Genomic DNA, 17,827 nt, shown 5'->3' on the forward strand with positions numbered 1-17,827 from the left:
CGCTCGGTTTCAGCCAAGCTTAAGCGCTTCAGAGTAAATTTTAACGCAGGAGCATCAACCTAAATACAAGGGAACTGAGACATTGTTTTTCTCGACTGCCATTGCACAAAATTCCATAATGTTTGCTGCATTTAAAAGAAAACAGAAATGTGCCGACTGTTAGCGCCAAATTCTTTTTCTACAATAATATCTTTTCAATATATATTGAACATCTCAAGATAAACTATATAGACAAAAAAGCAATAAAAAAATGTATCACCAATTGTGTAAACTGTTGTAAAAGCACCTAAAGCTCTAAAATAGACCACTAATTTATTAGTATTTTTGCAAACGCCTTGTGGCGTTATAACATTTTCACGTAAACTGCAAACTTATATATTAAAGTTGTCCACTTCAAGTTCTTCAACCGGTGCAGTTTACAGAACTTCTATATATTTTTTGGTTGCAGAGCTGAGAATTTGTAAACATTGTGCATCAATGTTTTTAATCTTGCCGATTTTTGGCAATTACTGTGAAACTATCGAGGCCTTAAAAATATTGCATAATAGACTTGGTAGAATTCAAATTCCCCTCCTAGACGCAATAAACTTTATTCAAACTGGTTCAGTACATGTACAATTTGAGCATTTGTGCGTTTTCCATCTATTTTAATATAGAAATTCTAGTTGGCAGCAAGGCAAAGCGATCTCTCAGGAGGAAGCTATTGCTGGGGGGTTCTGATATCAATATACTTACAGCAAGATATTGGTTTTCTCTGCAGCCGCAGGAGTAAATTTGATGAGGTTTTCGGGTTTTAAAAGAAAACGTTAAAATCTAGTGACTGTAGGATGCGGATTGCTTAGTTACGTCACCCCCTTTTTTTCGTTCTTTTGCTTTTTTTGTTGGTATTGTTGCAGTAAAAAATGATGATAATTACAAAATTCTTGAAACAGAATTAGCAAGTTTTCGGGACTGCAACTGAGTAATAAAAAACAATATCACAATTTGGTAAACTACACCTAATAAACTTCTAAACTAGACAGAATTGATGTGTTACACAGCACTTTAAGGTCTACCAACAATATCTTCCAATATCTACCAACAATATTTGAAAGCCTTAATAAACATTGTAACGAATTCATTACATCGTCAATTATTGTATAAAATTTGTCCGGCCTTAAATGCTCGAACAGATGCAGTTAACAAAAGAGCGATATATGTTTTTGGTTCAGCCGTACAACTATGAAAACTTTGAGTTTTTATTTTTATTTTTTGAATCTTACTAACTTTCGGCGCTTTTTGCAGAAAAATGTAAGGCCCAGAATCAAAGCATTGCTTTCTACGATCACTAAAATTAAAAATTTTTTTCTCCATTGCGACAAATCGCATTCAAAATGGCCTATGCATTGCTTCACAAAATAATGTCTGCAGTTTACATGTATTTGTATAGGCGGTGCCGGAGCTGGCCCCGAGCTAAATCCACCTCCTAAGGACACACCTTGTTGGTACCCATATGTAAGGAGCAGACCATGCAAGGAAAGCAATAAACTTCCGTTATGGAAACTCCCTCCGGTGCATTTGGAGGATTTACAAAGCATATTGCCTCCCGCCAAAGTGCTTGGCGGTTATTGTTTCTGCCAGTGACAACGAGATGGCATATTCGATTCCCGGACACGTCTACCACATTGCTACGGTGGGGGGATCCAACAATGACATGTACTTAGCTCAAGAAGTTCGTAAAAGGTAATTAAAACAAATCACGAGCGCCCCACTACGGCGTCTCTACGGAGCGAGCACCCCACTACGGGGTCCAGGCATTGGCTCGAGATATAAAGTTCTACCAGAGAACCATGCAATCAATTTCTAAAGCATTGCACAGGACACAGGGTCCCTTTTGACAGTTTTGTAGTAAGGTACAGAGTAGGTAAAATTTTTCAAGATCTTCGGTATATTTTTTTTTTCACTACATTAAACGTGTGTTTCTACCTGAACAAAAGCCAGCAACTTATGTGCATCGGCGTGACTGCTTGGGGGTAATAACTAAGTCTTTTGGAACTGAGGTTGTGACCGGCACGCCCTATTTCTCGAAACCTGGTGGCGCTTCTGTGCTTAGTCATAAATACGTGCAGGAACTGAAGCATATAGTTTTCATACATTTAGTGGGATTTTCAATTCTTGTTGAGAAATACTAACGAGTCGTTTAACAGCCATATCAAGGTACATAGGCCGCCTGTATTGCCGGGATCACGTTCTGTACTAGTGCGCTCTTTCAGCACATTTTACTTACAAGGAGAAGAATTTTTTTTTTTTTGTTAAGCTTAAAGGCGCAAATTTGGCCCGCCGTGATGGCATAGTAGCTTTGGCATTGCACTGCGAAGCCCGGGGGGTCCGAATAAAACACCGAAAGCGGCGGCCGCATTTCGATGGGGACGAAACACAAAAGCGCCCGCATTCCTTATGCAATCGGGCGCACGTTCAAGAACCCCAGATGGTCAAAATTAATCCGAAGAGTTTCCCGCTACGACATGTCTCACATATCATGTCGTTGTCTTGGCACGTAAAACACTAGAATTTAATTAGGGCTGCAATGTGAAACCACGTCATATTAATAACATGCAGAAGTTGTGCCGGAAGCGACAGTTAGGTGAGAATCAGGATTATCGACTTTTTCATGCGAGTCAACAGGGCACGGCCCAATACGCGACGACTCGTCGTTGCGTGGGGACTGAGCCAGCCGCAGCAAGTGCCCGAAACGTCACGATGTTCTTCTCTCCATCGTGACCTCCTTCTGCGTCATAACGTCGTGACGCATAAACCTCTCGAGAAGCGATACTAAAACTGTTTCGTAGAAAAAATCACAAATTTTAGGCGTGCAGAGGACTGCCAGTATATTTTTCCAGTGTTTCGAGCTCTGGGAACTCCAAATTATTGCGAGAGAAAAATGAAAAATGAAAACTTCAAACTGTCATGTCACGAGTCATTCAGACTGTGCGCTACAACACGAAACCACAAGTGATATGTGTGCCGCCCGAGCCTCTTTCGCGTATCACAGACCATTCCCATTTACTTCGCAGGATTTTCAGCCACTCCCTACAGAAGAGTGCTGACTAACGAAAAAATGAAGGAGTACTGACGCCATTTCATGTCATGCATCGTGGCCGTTTACATGTGGTACGGTAGGAAAGGCCAGATATTCCCGCGGCCACGGAAGACACAACAGGCTGAACACAAATGTCGACGTTCCAATGAAGTCAACTTTTTTCCAAGCATGTGAATAAAACATTTTCATGTGGAGTACTCAAATGTTTCGTTTTTTGTTGTTGTAGAATCTATAGAAAGGCTCCCTCGAATTCAAACCGCAAGGTTTTTGAGACCGCTATTCTCCACAAGGGGAAAAAAGCGTTATTTTTACTACAATGCTCATGATTCCCGTTCAGGAAGCACTGCTGAGAAAAGCGCTCACAAAAACTACAGATGTTCGTAGTTGCAGCACCCAAAGTGCAGCTCTTATAAGAGGCGTGCAACTCAATGTAGAAATTGCCTCGCATCTTTAGTCAATTGTATAGCGCTACCCGGTGTATATTGCCTGGCACTGTTTAATTTTTTTGCCTGTGTTTGTTTTCACCAAAATACCGCTTATAAGTAGCAGCTCAGCGCAAGATGCACCGCAGTAGCCCATGTTTCTCGAACGTTGCCGCCAATTCTATCCGGCTCTTTTTACTTTTAGTATGCACGTTTTTATAGCTGCCTGCGGCAGACAGCACAATTCTAGCTCTTTAGCTGGATTACTTGAAGGCTCGGATATTAGTTGCGCAAGAAATTCATCAAATTGATATTTCTAACAGACAAAATTTTAAAAATGTCAGTGTTAAGGGTTTTTTTATTCTTACGGCAGATATTGCAATGTACGAATTGTAGTCGATGAGTTTTCAAGGCCTGTTCACTTATAACAATATCCCAGAATCACACCGTTTCTATGCAGGCCTTGGTTTGAAAAGTTGCTCTTTTATTCTCTAACAAAAAAAAAATGCCACCATATTTAGCCACCTTGTTAAATCTTATTTCGCCATGACTTTTCCGCCATATTTGAATCTCTCAATGATATCCGTCAACGGTCTCTCGTTCACTGAAGTTATACCGGACCTCACGAAAAGCGGTCCGTTTACTAGAAGTTTCGCCCAGTTATATTTAGTTGGACAGTGTACGTAGTACGTTTAAAAGTTAATGAATGATGGTATTCGCTCATGACTCAGAAAGCCGATAACATCGTTGTTGTCGTTAACGTTGTATTTTTATATGCGGTTCGTATCCACGGGAGAAACGTTGGTCAAGGTTCGCACTGGAAACAGTGCGAAATTACTTTCTTCTCGCGAACATGAGCTTCCATAATTGTGCACTTCCTCTTTTAAATATTAAAGCGAAGCTTTCTTGTCCTCTTCTGTAGGATTTTCTATTCCTTGTCGTTTACTCGCCGGATATATTTGTGGATATATATATAGACAACTTGGGTAATTGAGTATGCGCTGGCTTCTTTCTTGCTGAGTAGACAGCTTGGGCAACTGGGTATGCACCAGAACAGACAACTTGCTGCGGACTGCTGTCTAACCTAGTAGACAACTTGGGTGAGTCACCGGGTATGTTCCTGAACGTACAACTTCGGCCCTACGTACATTCAACTGTGTATCTACCCCTTGGTATGTGCCCATTCTTGGCCGAATCCCCAGATTGAAAGTGCCATTGTGACAAAGAGGGGGCACGAAGCCTGAAATTTACTCAGATGTGCGTCGTACTTCACGGTGCATACACATATTCTTCTCTCGACAAGACTCATACAACGCCTCTGTTCTCGTGACGTGGACAGAAAACAGCTGCAGGCGACGAGGCTGTCTTATCCGCTACTGCTGCTACCTCGCTAACTCAAACAAGCTTCCAGCCATTTAGGTTCTATTATTAAGTTGGATCTGCATGTTTCTATTTCGTTTCTCTTCAACTATCTGTACGCATAAAATGTTTGCGGTAATATGCCGGTCAGAAACATTGCCACAGCTCTCTGCGGTTCGGAAAGGCATTTTAGAGCGCAGCTCTTAAGCGCCTGTTCCTGCGGTGAGCGTCGGCGCTGCCCTTCGTAACCGAGCGAACGAGCACAGCGAAAGATGAAAGCGAACGCGGAGCGCAGCGGGAGGAGAAAGACGATAGTGCGAGAAGGAAAGCGGAGGAGGAGGCCACAGTGAAAGCATGAGACGGAAAGCGGAAGAGGAGAGCATGGCGAAAGAGTGCAGAGGAAAGCAGAGTGCCGCACGAGACTACGAGATGGCGCCATAGTATCTGCAACATGGTTGTATGCGTGACGCCAATTATGTAGTACTTTCTCGAAGCCACGCGGGCACCAGCGATTACATTGGAACCTTCAACGAGTCATGTATAAAAGACGATGCGTTCGACCTGCAGATCATATTTGAGACCATCACCGACTCTGCTCGCCGCTATCGTCGTGCTTGAGTGTTGTTTTGCAACGCTTCGCTCCGTTTTCAAAGTGCCGCACCAGATTGTCCACGCCAGCCAATACATCGCGAAATGAAAACACGTATAGCGCTTCACTCAAATTTCGCATTAGCGAATATCGTAATCGTCGGTGAATTGTTTTCAAGAAAGCTCTTTGTTGCCACGGAAGAAGATAACTGCGCTAGCATTCGTAAATAAGCTCAAAAAGAGTAAGATGGCATTGCACACTGCGCTGTGGTCGCCCGTTAAAGTTATGTGTTTGATACGCAGAAATTGTAATTCGTGTGAATCCGAAATGTGCTTGCCAATTTTGACGAATAACACCCAGGCCGCTGAGACAGCGCGTGTTACTAGGAAGAGCTGCAAAAAGGAGACGAAGAAGAAGAACAGGAAACAGACCTTCTAGAGCCGCGCCCCTTGACGCCAAACGAAGCCTTCTAGAGGCCACTCATCGCCCTAGGTACTATTACTTTTCTCATTTTCAGTGGATTAGCAATCCCAAACCTAGCAACCTGAGCGTACCATAGCAAGCATTCTAACTTAAGCAACGTCTCCTTGCGTAAGTGCATTGAGACAACGTATGTGTGATATCGTAAATGAGGAGGCAAAAGGTTCGTATTCCAGTAGAATGGCAATGCTTCTAATGAGCGCTGAAGCCGTGGAAGCATGTTTGAGCACTGCAAGTCCCTGGCAATTCCGCTCTAAGTGCCATGGCTAACGATAACCCATCGGCTTCCTAGCTTGACTAATGCGTATATAAGAGAGCACAGGAGCGGTATAGCAGAAACTAATATCCAGCGCATTGACAACATTATATCCGGTGCCCTAAGCTACATTATTTTTCTCCATACTTGATACTCCACTTCGACGCATATTTTGCATGATATACATTTAGCATCAATCACCGGCAACCTATGTTTCATACGCTCTATGGGTGGCTTCATGCATTTCACTGTCATACTGTTTACAACGGCCCAACGCCCCATATAGGCTTCGCCGCACCGACACATTATAGCCGCCAAAGACAGCGTAATAGCAGGGGTAAACACACAGTGATGTTTTGATAATTTATGGCAATCAACAGGAACCACATCTCTTTACTTCCCTTGACTAATTCATTACAAATGGCAATTACCAGAAATAAACTATAACCATGCGCCCGATGGTAATTTAAAGAAGGGTAACATGAAAATGCATAGACAGAGAAACAAAGTAGTGCAATTGACTATGTATCGCCAAGAAAAGTATCAAGAATAACGCAAGCTTTCACAACTGTGGGACCCCAACACACAAAAATAAAAGAGTTCTATCAATTCCAGTAGCCTTGAAACTTGTAATCTGTAATTCAGTTGGTTAGCCGCACACTACAGCACGTGTTGATGATTTCATCTGTTTCATGAATCGTTTTTAGTTCTCAGGCATAAAGACGAAAATACTAGAATAATAATTGAATCCTAGTATAAACTAGGAATTCTTGTTTTGACGTTTCAAAACGGTACCAAAGCAGCTGATGTGTTGCAAAAATCACATTGGTTCAACTCTATAGCCCGTCTAGTCCGCCTCGAATAAGAATTTCTTTGCCCTATGTACGCACTAACTATGGTAAACACACTGCCATTATTGCGGCTGTTCAGGTTTCGTATAACATACCAATACCAAATAAGCAATTAGGATGGCTTAAGAAAGAGCTTTTCTTTTTCAATGATTCTTTACTCTTAAACGCTTTGTAACTTCACTGCTATATTTTGTTTTTGTTTTTAATTCTGTTGAACTTTTGGGTTCACTGTGTTTATGGTCTATTTTACATATGTGTGTTTGCTGTGTTTCCATCCAACGAACTAATTGGGCAATGCTTATTTGTTGCAACTTTTTTTAATTATCTCCATTTAATTTCAAACGCGAGGAGTATCCTTTTAGCCGGGCACTATGGGACCTTTTTCTGAATGAGTACCCCAATGCTTGTATATATTTACGAATCGCGCAACGTTGAAGTTTTATGAAATGGAAAAAAAGGCTTCCTTTAAGCTTCATGCTATTCTTGGGTGGATGATAGTTTTTCCCCTTATATCACAAATTACTTAGGAAAGAGCTCTAGTTCAATGAGGAACCGCCATCACACAGATGCCATTTACGCACTTAATTCGTTTCAGGCGAGTCTTGCACCACGAATCCTTCAGCGACCTGCCCTTTCTTCGTGCCGGATGTCGCCTCTGTCAAATGCATTCATGATCATAGCATCAGCCGCTATTAGCACTCGGGCGTCATTCTTGGCCGACGAGGTGCTCGAAAATTTGAACGTGAAGTTGCCGCAGTACCATCTACAGGTCACGCAAAGCTCGTGCTCCTTGGCCAACACCTGCAACATGACCTGCGCTGCTCTAGTCGCCCACGACGCCACCTTCGCGTGGTACCTCAACGGAGAGCACCAAGCACCCCACGCGCCCGGCGGCTCCGTAGGCAGGAACACTATCCAGAATTCTGGCCGCATAGAACTGAGCAGCGACATCAGCTTCGTGTACAGCACCCTTGTCATTCTGGAAAAGGCCGGCGTAACCAAAAGCACCGATAGCATTGAGTGCCACGTCATGCTCTTGGACGAGGTGAGCCCCCGTTGGCTTTGATATACATGAAAAAACGGCCCATAATCATAGCTGCTGGGAATTGAGCATTGCTGGCTTTGAACCGACCAGTGAACCGAAACTTGGCAACTTCGATAAGTTACGTTTTAATGGGAATAGCCTTCTCTGAAAACTTCAGCCAGTTCGTGGTACGGCTCTTTGCATCTTCTAATGGAGATGCAAAGAGCATCTCTACATACATACAGCATACAGCATACATACATAGATACATACATGCATGTATGTATGTATGTATGTATGTATGTATGTATGTATGTATGTATGTATGTATGTATGTGTGTGTGTGTATGTATGTATGTATGTATGTATGTATGTATGTATGTATGTATGTATGTATGTATGTATGTATGTATGTATGTATGTATGTATGTATGTATGTATGTACTCATGCATGTATGTATGTACCCATGCATGTATGTATGTGTGTATATGTGTATCTACGTACGTACGTCCGCGCCTAACCTTTTTCCCGCCAACACTGGGTACTCCATGGCCAAATGAGTAGAGTATTAGGCTGCTGTGCTAAGGTATCCGGGTTGAAAACAAAGCGTCGAACTAACTTGAGTAACTAGGTATGTAAGACTGGGTATTGTTAGATATGGAGCTGTTTCCTGCGATTACTTCGAGTTCCCCAAACCACTTCGAAACGCAGCACAGCTAATTGAGGAATGCCGAAGCAGGAAAGCACATTCCAGAGGAGCGGCCGAGCAAACAAGTTTAAGGCAACAAGTTCACGTGCCAACAAGTTCGTGCGCCGCCAGGATTAGCAGGTGGGCCTCGGACAATGGAGCATGAGCAGCCCTCCCCTTCTCCTCGTTAGAAGTGCATTGCCAGTCTGCGAGGCAAGACCGCAGAGAGCCGCCAGGTGTGACACCGCGACACGGGCGCCTACCATTGGCTGAAAGTGGCGTCATCGGAGCGGACTCTCCCATTGGTCAAACATGACGTGACTTACAGCGCTCGAAGGGTTTATAAGAAGCCTTCCAGAGAGACCTGAGCATTCTGGGACATGCCCTGATTCACCTCTCTCGAACTTCTTGCCGCGGGCCGCAGCGTCCGAGTTGCTGCCGGCCCGTAATGACTGTACAACTGTTACTTGTCGCTCACCTCCCTGTAAATAATGTAGAATAAATCCCTCCCAAGTTTGGGTTTTCATCCCGACGTCCGTCCCCTCAACCCCTACAGTATGTGCAGCTCTTGAATGAACCTCTCTGATACCAACTTGGGTTCATCAGAGTGGCTTGTTGGGCTAGTTGGTACATGGTTATGCTAGGAGAATGCCAGCAAACTTTAAAGTAGGAAAAAATCGAGAGGCAGACATAGACAAAGAGACAGGAAAGTGGCTGGACTAACAACTGAACTTTATTCATGAAAACGACGTCCCCCAAGTCCGTACTGAACATACGCAGGCACAACCAAACAAAAACACGGTCAACACCTTATCTATACACGTTCACAGTTATCAAGAAATAAAAGCTTTCTTGGTTAGGAACACAGATGGGGCGCTTACACACTTCTCGGGGCCAAGTTGATAGATGCGATAGGCTTCAATCAGTTCTCTTTCCTGCTGAGTCTTAGCCTTCGCCAAGATTGAAACGTCATTGAAGATAGGATCACAACCGCACTCCTTACAATGCAGCGGAAGATTCCCTCCTGTGCCCGTGGGTATTAGATTTGCATGCTCACGCATGCGATCATTGACACAGCAACCGGTTTGTCGTATATAATATCTACCACATGTCAAAGGGATACTGTACACCACGCTTGTGACCAACTTGGGTGACAGGGTATGTACCACTGCTAGGGGCCACCGTTCATAATAGCCATCGTGTGAAACATATGTGAGCAGAAAGGAATATGTGGGAAATGAATAAGCTCCGAACAATGAATACCTTCATCAGAAAGCGTAGCAACAGAAAGTGGACCTAGAAAAGGCCTAATGGAGAAACAAGAAATGAAATAGATTTCATACTTTCCACCGATCCTAGCATAGTGCAGGATGTAGAAGCGTTAGGTATGGTGAATGATCATAGGTTATTTAGGTTTAGGAATCAGCTCTATATAATGTGAGAAAAAGTGAAATTGACCAAGAAGAAACAGGCCAACCTCGACGCAGTAAGGGTAAAACACCAATTCAGCCTGGTACTTGCAAACAAATATGCAGCCTTAGAACAGAGAGATGAAGAGATAATGAATGAAACTGCAACTAGACTGGCATCAGAAGCAGCAATTTAAGTAGGAGGTAAGGCACCAAGGCAACCACTAGGTAAGCTCTCCAAAGTAACGAAGGACCTTATGAATAAGTGAAAAACAATTAAAATGTGCAACTCAAGAGATCAGATAGAACTTGCGAAACTGTCAGAACTGATCAGCAAGGAGAGAGTAAGGAATATTCGAAATTATAACGTAAGACTGAAGAGGCAGTGAAGAATGGACGGAGCATGAAATCAGTTAGAAAACTTGGCATAGGACAAGACAAGATGTATGAACTGAAAAATAAGCAGGGTACTATCATCAGAAATCTCGAAAATACAGTAAAAGCAGAGGAATAATTCTATACTGACCTGTACAGTACCCAGAGCAGTCATGATACCTCCATTCAATGTAGTAATGAACAGGTTACAGAGGTTCCTTCTATGACTAGCGATGAAGTTAGAAGGGCCTTGCAAGGCATAAAACGGGGAAAAGCGGCAGGGGAGCATGGAATAACAGTCGATTTATTAGAAGATGGAGGAGATATCATGCTTTAAGAGCTTGCGGCCCCTTATGCAGAATGTCTCACGACGTGAAGGGTCCCAGAGAACTGGAAGAATGCCAACATTTTACTAATCCACAAAAAGGGAAACGTTGAAGAATCGAAAAATTATAGGCCATTAGCTTACTTGCAGTATTGTATAAAATATTCACCAAGATAATTTCTAATAGAATAAGGGCAGCACTTCAGTCAACCAAGAGAACAGGCTGGATTCAGAAAGGGATACTCTACAATGGATCAAATCCATGTCCTCAGTCATGCAATCGAGAAATCTGCAGAGTAAAAACAACATCTCTATATGACTTTCTTAAATTATGAAAAAGCATTTGATTCAGTAGAGATACCAGCAGACATAGAGGCATTACATGACTAAGGAGTATAGGAAGCTTACGTGAATATCTTGGAAAGTATCTACAAACATTCCACAGCTACTTTGATTCTCCACTAGAAAATAGAAAAGTTGAAAGATACCTATAACGAAAAGGGTCATGCAAGGAGATACTCTCTCCAACGCTATTCACTACAAGCTTGGAAGAAGTATTCAAGCTATTAAACTGGAAAGGCTTAGGCATGAGGATCAACGGCGAATATGACAACAACCTTCGGTGTGCAGTTGACATTTTTCCTGTTCAGCAACGCTAGGGACGAGTTACAATAAATGATTGAGGACCTTAACAGAGAAAGTGTAAGAGTGGCCTTGAAGATTAATGTGAAGAAGACAAAGATAATGATGAATATCCGGGCAAGTGAACAAGAGTTCAGGGTCGCCAGTCAGCCTCTAGAGTTTATCTAGGAGTACGTTTACCCAGGTCAATTACTCATAGGGGCCCGTGATCATAAGAAGGAAACTTACAGAATAAAAGTGGCTTGGAGTGCATACGGCAGGCATTGTCAGATCCTGACGGGAACTTTGCCACTATCACTGAAAAGAAAGGTGCACAATCAATGCATTCTACTAGTGCTAACATACGTCGAGAAACTTGGAGGTTGCTAAAGAAGCTTGAGAACAAGTTAAGGACCGCGCAAAAAGCGATGGAACGGAGAATGTTAGGAATAACGTTAACAAACAGGAAGAGAGCGGTGTGGATCAGAGAGCATACAGTGATAGCCGGTATTCTAATTTACATTAAGAGGAAAAAATGGAGCCGGGCAGGTCATGTAATGAGTAGGTTAGATAACCGGTAGACCATCAGGATTACAGAATCGGCGTCAAGAGAAAGGAAGCGCATTTGAGGATGGCAGAAAACTAGGTGGAGTGAGGAAATTTGGAAATTCGCAGGCGCAAGTCGGAATCGGTTGGCGCAGGACAGGGGTAATTGGAGATCGCAGGGAGAGGTCTTCGTCCTGCAGTGGACATAAAATAGGCTCACGATGATTATGAAAAAATATCATCAATAAGCTAGGTTGCTAATCACGGTAATTTCGTCAATCATCTCTGAAATGAAATTGGCGAGTATGGCGATATGGGCTTGTTGGTCGGCGTCTAGGTGGTGCAGCAAAACACGTTTGCCTTCGTCTCCCATTTTTTGTGTCCGTATTTTGCTGCGCTATCCACATACCATTCCATCTATATATACTATTCCATCAATTTCTTTAATACTTACAGTATTACAAAGACAGAGTATGGCTCGTCGCTCTGTCACTGTTTGTTCGGCCTGCTACGTGTACTTGCGTCTGTTTTGTATGCGCCCATGCCGATTTCTTCACTTATATTGTGTCATAATGACACGATTTCATCACTGTCATTATGGTGTTGCATCGCACGGCATTTCTAAATGAATCGACGCTTATTATGGTCGTACAATTCTCAGTGACATTCTAATGAATCCTCAGGCTCGAAGTGATGGAAGACGTGGAAATCGGGGGATTCTGTGTATATATGACAAACTCATAAAATTGTGCCGAGGGCTGGAAATTTTTTTCTGCTCTTGTAATCGCGCCGCAGAACTGGAGCACCGTGAGCACGGTGAAGTTGAAGGGAGACGTGGTAACTCGTGCCAGACGGTTACACGCGCCTCTCGGATCCGACTGCTTGGACCGTAGTAAATGCGTGGGCCGGCACGTGACCTGCCAACACAATGTTGACAGACACGAGTGCCACTGCAACGGGAGCCAGTTCGTGAAGCTCGAGCAACTACAGGCCTGCCTGCGCAGCAAGAAGCACGGACAGCGATGCCTCTTTGAGGTACGCACATCTGACTACCCTGCCACGACAGCCATTGAAAACAAAGCCTCGTAATGAAAGTTGGGTACATGTTAAAGGCACGCAAGTGCCAATAATAAATCGAACTTCAGTCACAGACGACCGTTCTAACGTGTCATCTGCTACGTACATTTGTACCGAAAACTGATCTTCCGCAAGTGGTACATTACATTACGTAAAAGAAGAGCGCAGTATGCTTGAGACGTTTTCTTTAAGAGCAGGTAGCGATAATAAAGGCCCACATTACATTGTAAGTGAAATTAAAATACAATAAGAACTTATATTATTGCATCTTGCTGTACATAGGAACGGTCCGGCGGTCTCTTTTCACACTAATCTTGCACCAGTGCATGCAAGAATGTGGCGCACTCTCCATGTCATGCTTAGCACCACTCCTAGCGTCACAGTGTAACCTCCCAGATCGACTGCGTAGTGCAGAAATACTGCACTGCGCTGGCAATATCCGAGGGGATAAGTGCCGAGTAGATGATGATATTGCTCGTACGTTCACTGACGATTGCCGTTACATGGCAGAGCAAAGCCGCTGGTGGTTTTTAAGTAGACTGAACACTCTCACCAGACTTAACGATTTCTTTAATGCCAATTTAAAAACCTAGCCGGTAAAAACTAACCTGGGACCTTCCACTACAACACCTCTGATACCTCGCAATACCTGCACGCAGTGACTTTTTGTCATAGCAGGTTATTTTTTTTTCGACATATTCTCCTTACGCCTGTAAGGCTGATAATTACGTACAATGGATAGCCGAAGTTGACTACAAGGTGCGACCCGTATAACGTGAGAAGAGAGTAAGCACCGAATTACAGGCCCACTGCATATGTTTCAAGGGCGCTTTAATATAACTAGTGCAGTACATGTCATGCGTCGAACAATGTTTTTGATACCGTAGCAATCAAACATAATCTCAAACTATATAATCGCAGTGCGTATCATGGTGTGGCTAGTACTGCTCGTTCATCAAGTTCAGATACTCTAACGCCTTCTATCCTTCAATGTTCGCTTTACTGCACTTCAGAGAAGCTTAGGTGGTCAAAACCAATTTGTAGTGCTCCACTACCGCGTCCCTCGTAGCTTTTGATTGTTAAACTTCACACTTGAGTTTTATATGTTGCCTTTACCCGTCTACAAGTATAGCGACTTAGGTGAGTGCGCCGCCGCCACCACACGGACGTCGATCGTAGCTGTTTCGTCATCCAAGTAGCTGCAGTAACCACACCAAAAAAAGGCTAAAAATAAGCCTAATTCTTCCCTACGCAGCTTGTGTGGTACTTAGTAAAGACACCAAGTGGTCTACTGTAGTAGCAGAATGGGTGTTGGCGAAAGCGAAACAAAGTGGAGTGACGCTGAGGATTATACGAGTAGTAACGTTAGTTAATGTCCAGGCCTACGCAATGTCCGCGGTTGCCGCAAGACAGGGCTAGCTGGAGACCTGTTGCAGATGCTTGTGTCCTGTAGTGTACTTGGGCATTGAAGCAGCGGCGTTCTTACCCCACACGCCACGAAGGAGCTATTAGCCTTCCTCCGGCACACTTGCCTGAGCGACAAGCTCTAGAAGTTTGCTGCTCGTGTATACTTGTGCTTGTAACTCACGCACGTTGTGTTCTGCGTATGAGTGGGTCATTTCACGCACCATCAATTTCATCTAAAGTAACATGCTAAGCGGCTTATGACCATACGAAAACACCCACAGCACCCATTAAAGATGCTCTCTCTCTCTCTCTCTCTCTCTCTCTCTCTCTCTCATATATATATATACATATACATTTATAATAGGCAGAATGATTACGCTGGCCTGCTGGAGGTGAAAGCACGAGTGTCACTCACATGCTTCCACCGCAGGAGCAGTGCAGAAGCAGCACGCAGAAATGCGACGAGCAGAGCCACGAGTGCGTCTGTTCGGAGACGTACCACTTGCGAGCCAACTCCTGCTCTCAGCTGTCAAGACTGCACGGCCTCTGCGACAAGTACAGGCTCTGCCCGGATGGTAGCTGGTGCGCCGACAACATCTGCTCGTGCAAATCGGGCTACTACGAGTGGAACGGCGAGTGCGAGGCGGGATTACTCTCCGAGGCAAGCTGCTCTTCAAACGCGTCTGCGGCTGACCATAGCAGGACAAATAATAGCATTTAGCTCAAATGCTACCAATTCAAGCGCACCTTCAAACGTTAGAATGCCAGGACTATATTTGACAAGAAACGTAACATATCCTGTGATCTGACTGTGCCAGAATTTTAGTTGGGCCCTCGTATTTCTGATGTATGGTTCTCTTTAAACGCTAAAATTGAAAAAAAAACAATTAACCCCCACGCTTAATCATGTTTAGCTTAACAATAAAAACATACATCGCAATTATTTAAGTCGCATTACATATGGCCCTATTGAACTACTGTTAACGTCAAACTGCTAGAATAGCTGCACCAGTTTCACAACAGCTACGACAAGCGAATGCAAATCTCTCCAGTATAATGGACAATGAAATATTGGGCGAGATGATCGCGAACACCTTCAGCGACGCCAGTCAGAAAAGCGACTATATATATAATTGGCATAATCTAAATGTTTCAGCATTTAGATTATGTTTCTCAGCAGGTTATGCAATAACTGCGCGTCGGTATGAGGCCTTTATTCAGTGAGGAAACCTACAGGTGCAGAGAAAGCAAGATGCACACGCTTTTGACTGCTTCGAGCGTAGCACCATATTATGGACAATTACTGTGGCCTATATAATATGAATAAGTCAGAATATCCCGCCTAGGTGCTAGGCTGGCTACTATAAGACTTCATGTTATTGCGCCCGCCTTTCAACTTAATAGGATGCATTGATATATAGGTAGCCTCAGAAGTTCTGCGCAATTTTGGTCTCTTTCTATAAAGAGCGCTAACGAAAGAAAGGGAAACACCAACAGCGCGTAGCTGCACTGTTCTACTTGTCTGGCCGACCTCGTGAAGTTCGATAAAAGCTGCATCTTATGTTATTCTCTTAACGCAAGTATTGTAAAAAATCTCCAGCTCTGAAACGCGGAATCTCTTTTCGCATTCGATGCATTTGTTTGTAGCTTCTCGGTTCTCGCTGCCCCATGACGCAAACACAAGCGTTCGTGAAAATACAGACCGACAGCCGTCGCTAACTGCTATTTGCTCGAAATTCGTAGCTATTCGGCTCGCTTTTCAGCAGAAACGTCGCGCGTTAATCACCAGCGGAAACGTGACGACAGCCTTGTTGCTTTGCGACGCAGGAACGGGGCCGCTCGGCGATGATCGCGCTGCTCATGGGATCCTCGGTGATATTCGCGCTGGTGCTAATCATGATGGGCTACTATTTTCACAAGCATTCGTACAATCCTTCAAGCATGTTCGACCGTGCTGGAAGCACGTGGGACCCGGCCACCACCACCAAGAGCCGCACAAATGTCCTCAAGCACAGAGCTAAGAGCTCCGTGGCCGTCGACCCTGCGATGCCGGTTGAACTGCCGATCGTCCCACCCCCCTAGCAACCGCTAACGATCGTTCCCGCTACGTTATGCCACGTTAAAAAAAAATCTAACTTCTTTTGGAACGCATATCCACGTAAAAAGTAAATCACGTTTGGAATAAAGGCGATCTGTCTGTGTCGATCTGTCTCACTTGACTTCCAAGGGGCCGGTTCTTTTAGTGGCTCGAAGGTTTCCCAACACTTTAAGGTCGAGCAAAGCTGGCGACTGGATCCAGGACTGCGTCGAGGCTCTATGACATCTTTTCTCGCTTGTGATATTAAATCGCAGTGTTTTGATGAAGGAGAACGCCTTGTGGTGGCCTAAAGATCTGTGGTTGTTGGCGTAAAAAAAAAAAGACAGCACGATGGAAGTCGTCGGCATATGCTTGCATACGTCTGCCGTGCAATCATGGCCGCATAGCGTCTCGGGGGGTTTTCGTAATGAAGAAATGGGGAGGGGGGGGGATTGCACTAGGTAGGAATGCTTTTTTATTTCGATATACTCAGTAGTTATGTATATTTCGCCGCGCAGGCGTGCTCACGCAGTTCATGCCGGCATGATGATACAGCACTCGCGAATACATTCACCTTGAATTATGGTGTTTTACACGCCAACACTAGGATCTCATTACGAGGCTCGCCGTAGCGGGGGAACTTCGGATTAATTTTGAACATCTGGAGACCTTTACCGTGCTGCACTCCAATTCACGGGACGTGGATGTTTTTCCATTTCATCTCCATTGAAATGCAGTCGTCGTGGCCTGTGACCTGCGACCTCGTGCTTATAGCAGTGTAGCACCATAGCCACTAAACCACCACAGCAGGTTACATCCGACTTAGTACGTGAATTATGGGCTAAGATCTACTGCAAAGAAATTTGAAATGAAAAAGGCGTCGTACTTGCAAGAATCGAAGAACACCAGGCAAGGCAATAACAGCCCAGGTGAAGGACACTACAGTGAGGAAATGCCTACGATAATGTAGCAGGGGCTATATTGAGCCGAATGATAAGGTAGTCTAAAGCCATATATGACGGAATTCGTTCACGCAGTAAACGGTATTAGAGAACTCTCGCCGACGCGTGGATCGGGAAGTGGTCCTATAGAACATAAGCTGCTGGTGATCGATTATGATAGCGATGATGATAATGCTTAAGAGCCAGTTAAGCATTAATATTTTTTTCAATGCCCTGAATCAAGCATGAAGTACAGTCGAGTACAAAAGTTTGGGGACCAGAGCTGCTCTAAAAATATAT

The 17,827-nt window shown here is 44.0% G+C and overlaps 3 protein-coding genes across 4 annotated transcripts in view; 2 read left to right on the forward strand and 1 right to left on the reverse strand.

Annotated features, from left to right (window-relative positions):
• LOC135895817 (glycoprotein antigen BM86-like) overlaps nt 1-3,276 on the forward strand; it is a 28,394-nt gene extending 25,118 nt beyond the window's left edge. For both annotated transcript variants that reach the window (XM_065424013.1, XM_065424014.1), the window contains exon 18: nt 3,054-3,276. In XM_065424013.1, the coding sequence (XP_065280085.1) occupies nt 3,054-3,086 (33 nt within the window). In that variant the 3' untranslated portion in view covers nt 3,087-3,276. The remainder of the gene's footprint in view (nt 1-3,053) is intronic.
• The window catches only part of LOC135895812 (glycoprotein antigen BM86-like), a 236,882-nt gene that overhangs the window by 215,083 nt on the left and 3,972 nt on the right, over nt 1-17,827 (reverse strand). The gene's annotated exons all lie outside the window — the stretch shown is intronic.
• LOC135895786 (uncharacterized) lies at nt 5,809-16,712 on the forward strand. Its single transcript, XM_065423952.1, has 5 exons — nt 5,809-5,941; nt 7,632-8,081; nt 12,821-13,060; nt 14,940-15,170; nt 16,337-16,712. Exons 2-5 carry the CDS (start codon nt 7,683-7,685, stop codon nt 16,589-16,591), a joined length of 1,125 nt encoding a protein of 374 aa, XP_065280024.1. The 5' UTR covers nt 5,809-5,941; nt 7,632-7,682; the 3' UTR covers nt 16,592-16,712.

The sequence above is a fragment of the Dermacentor albipictus genome, chromosome 4, assembly GCF_038994185.2.
Source record: "Dermacentor albipictus isolate Rhodes 1998 colony chromosome 4, USDA_Dalb.pri_finalv2, whole genome shotgun sequence".
NCBI lineage: Eukaryota > Metazoa > Arthropoda > Arachnida > Ixodida > Ixodidae > Dermacentor > Dermacentor albipictus.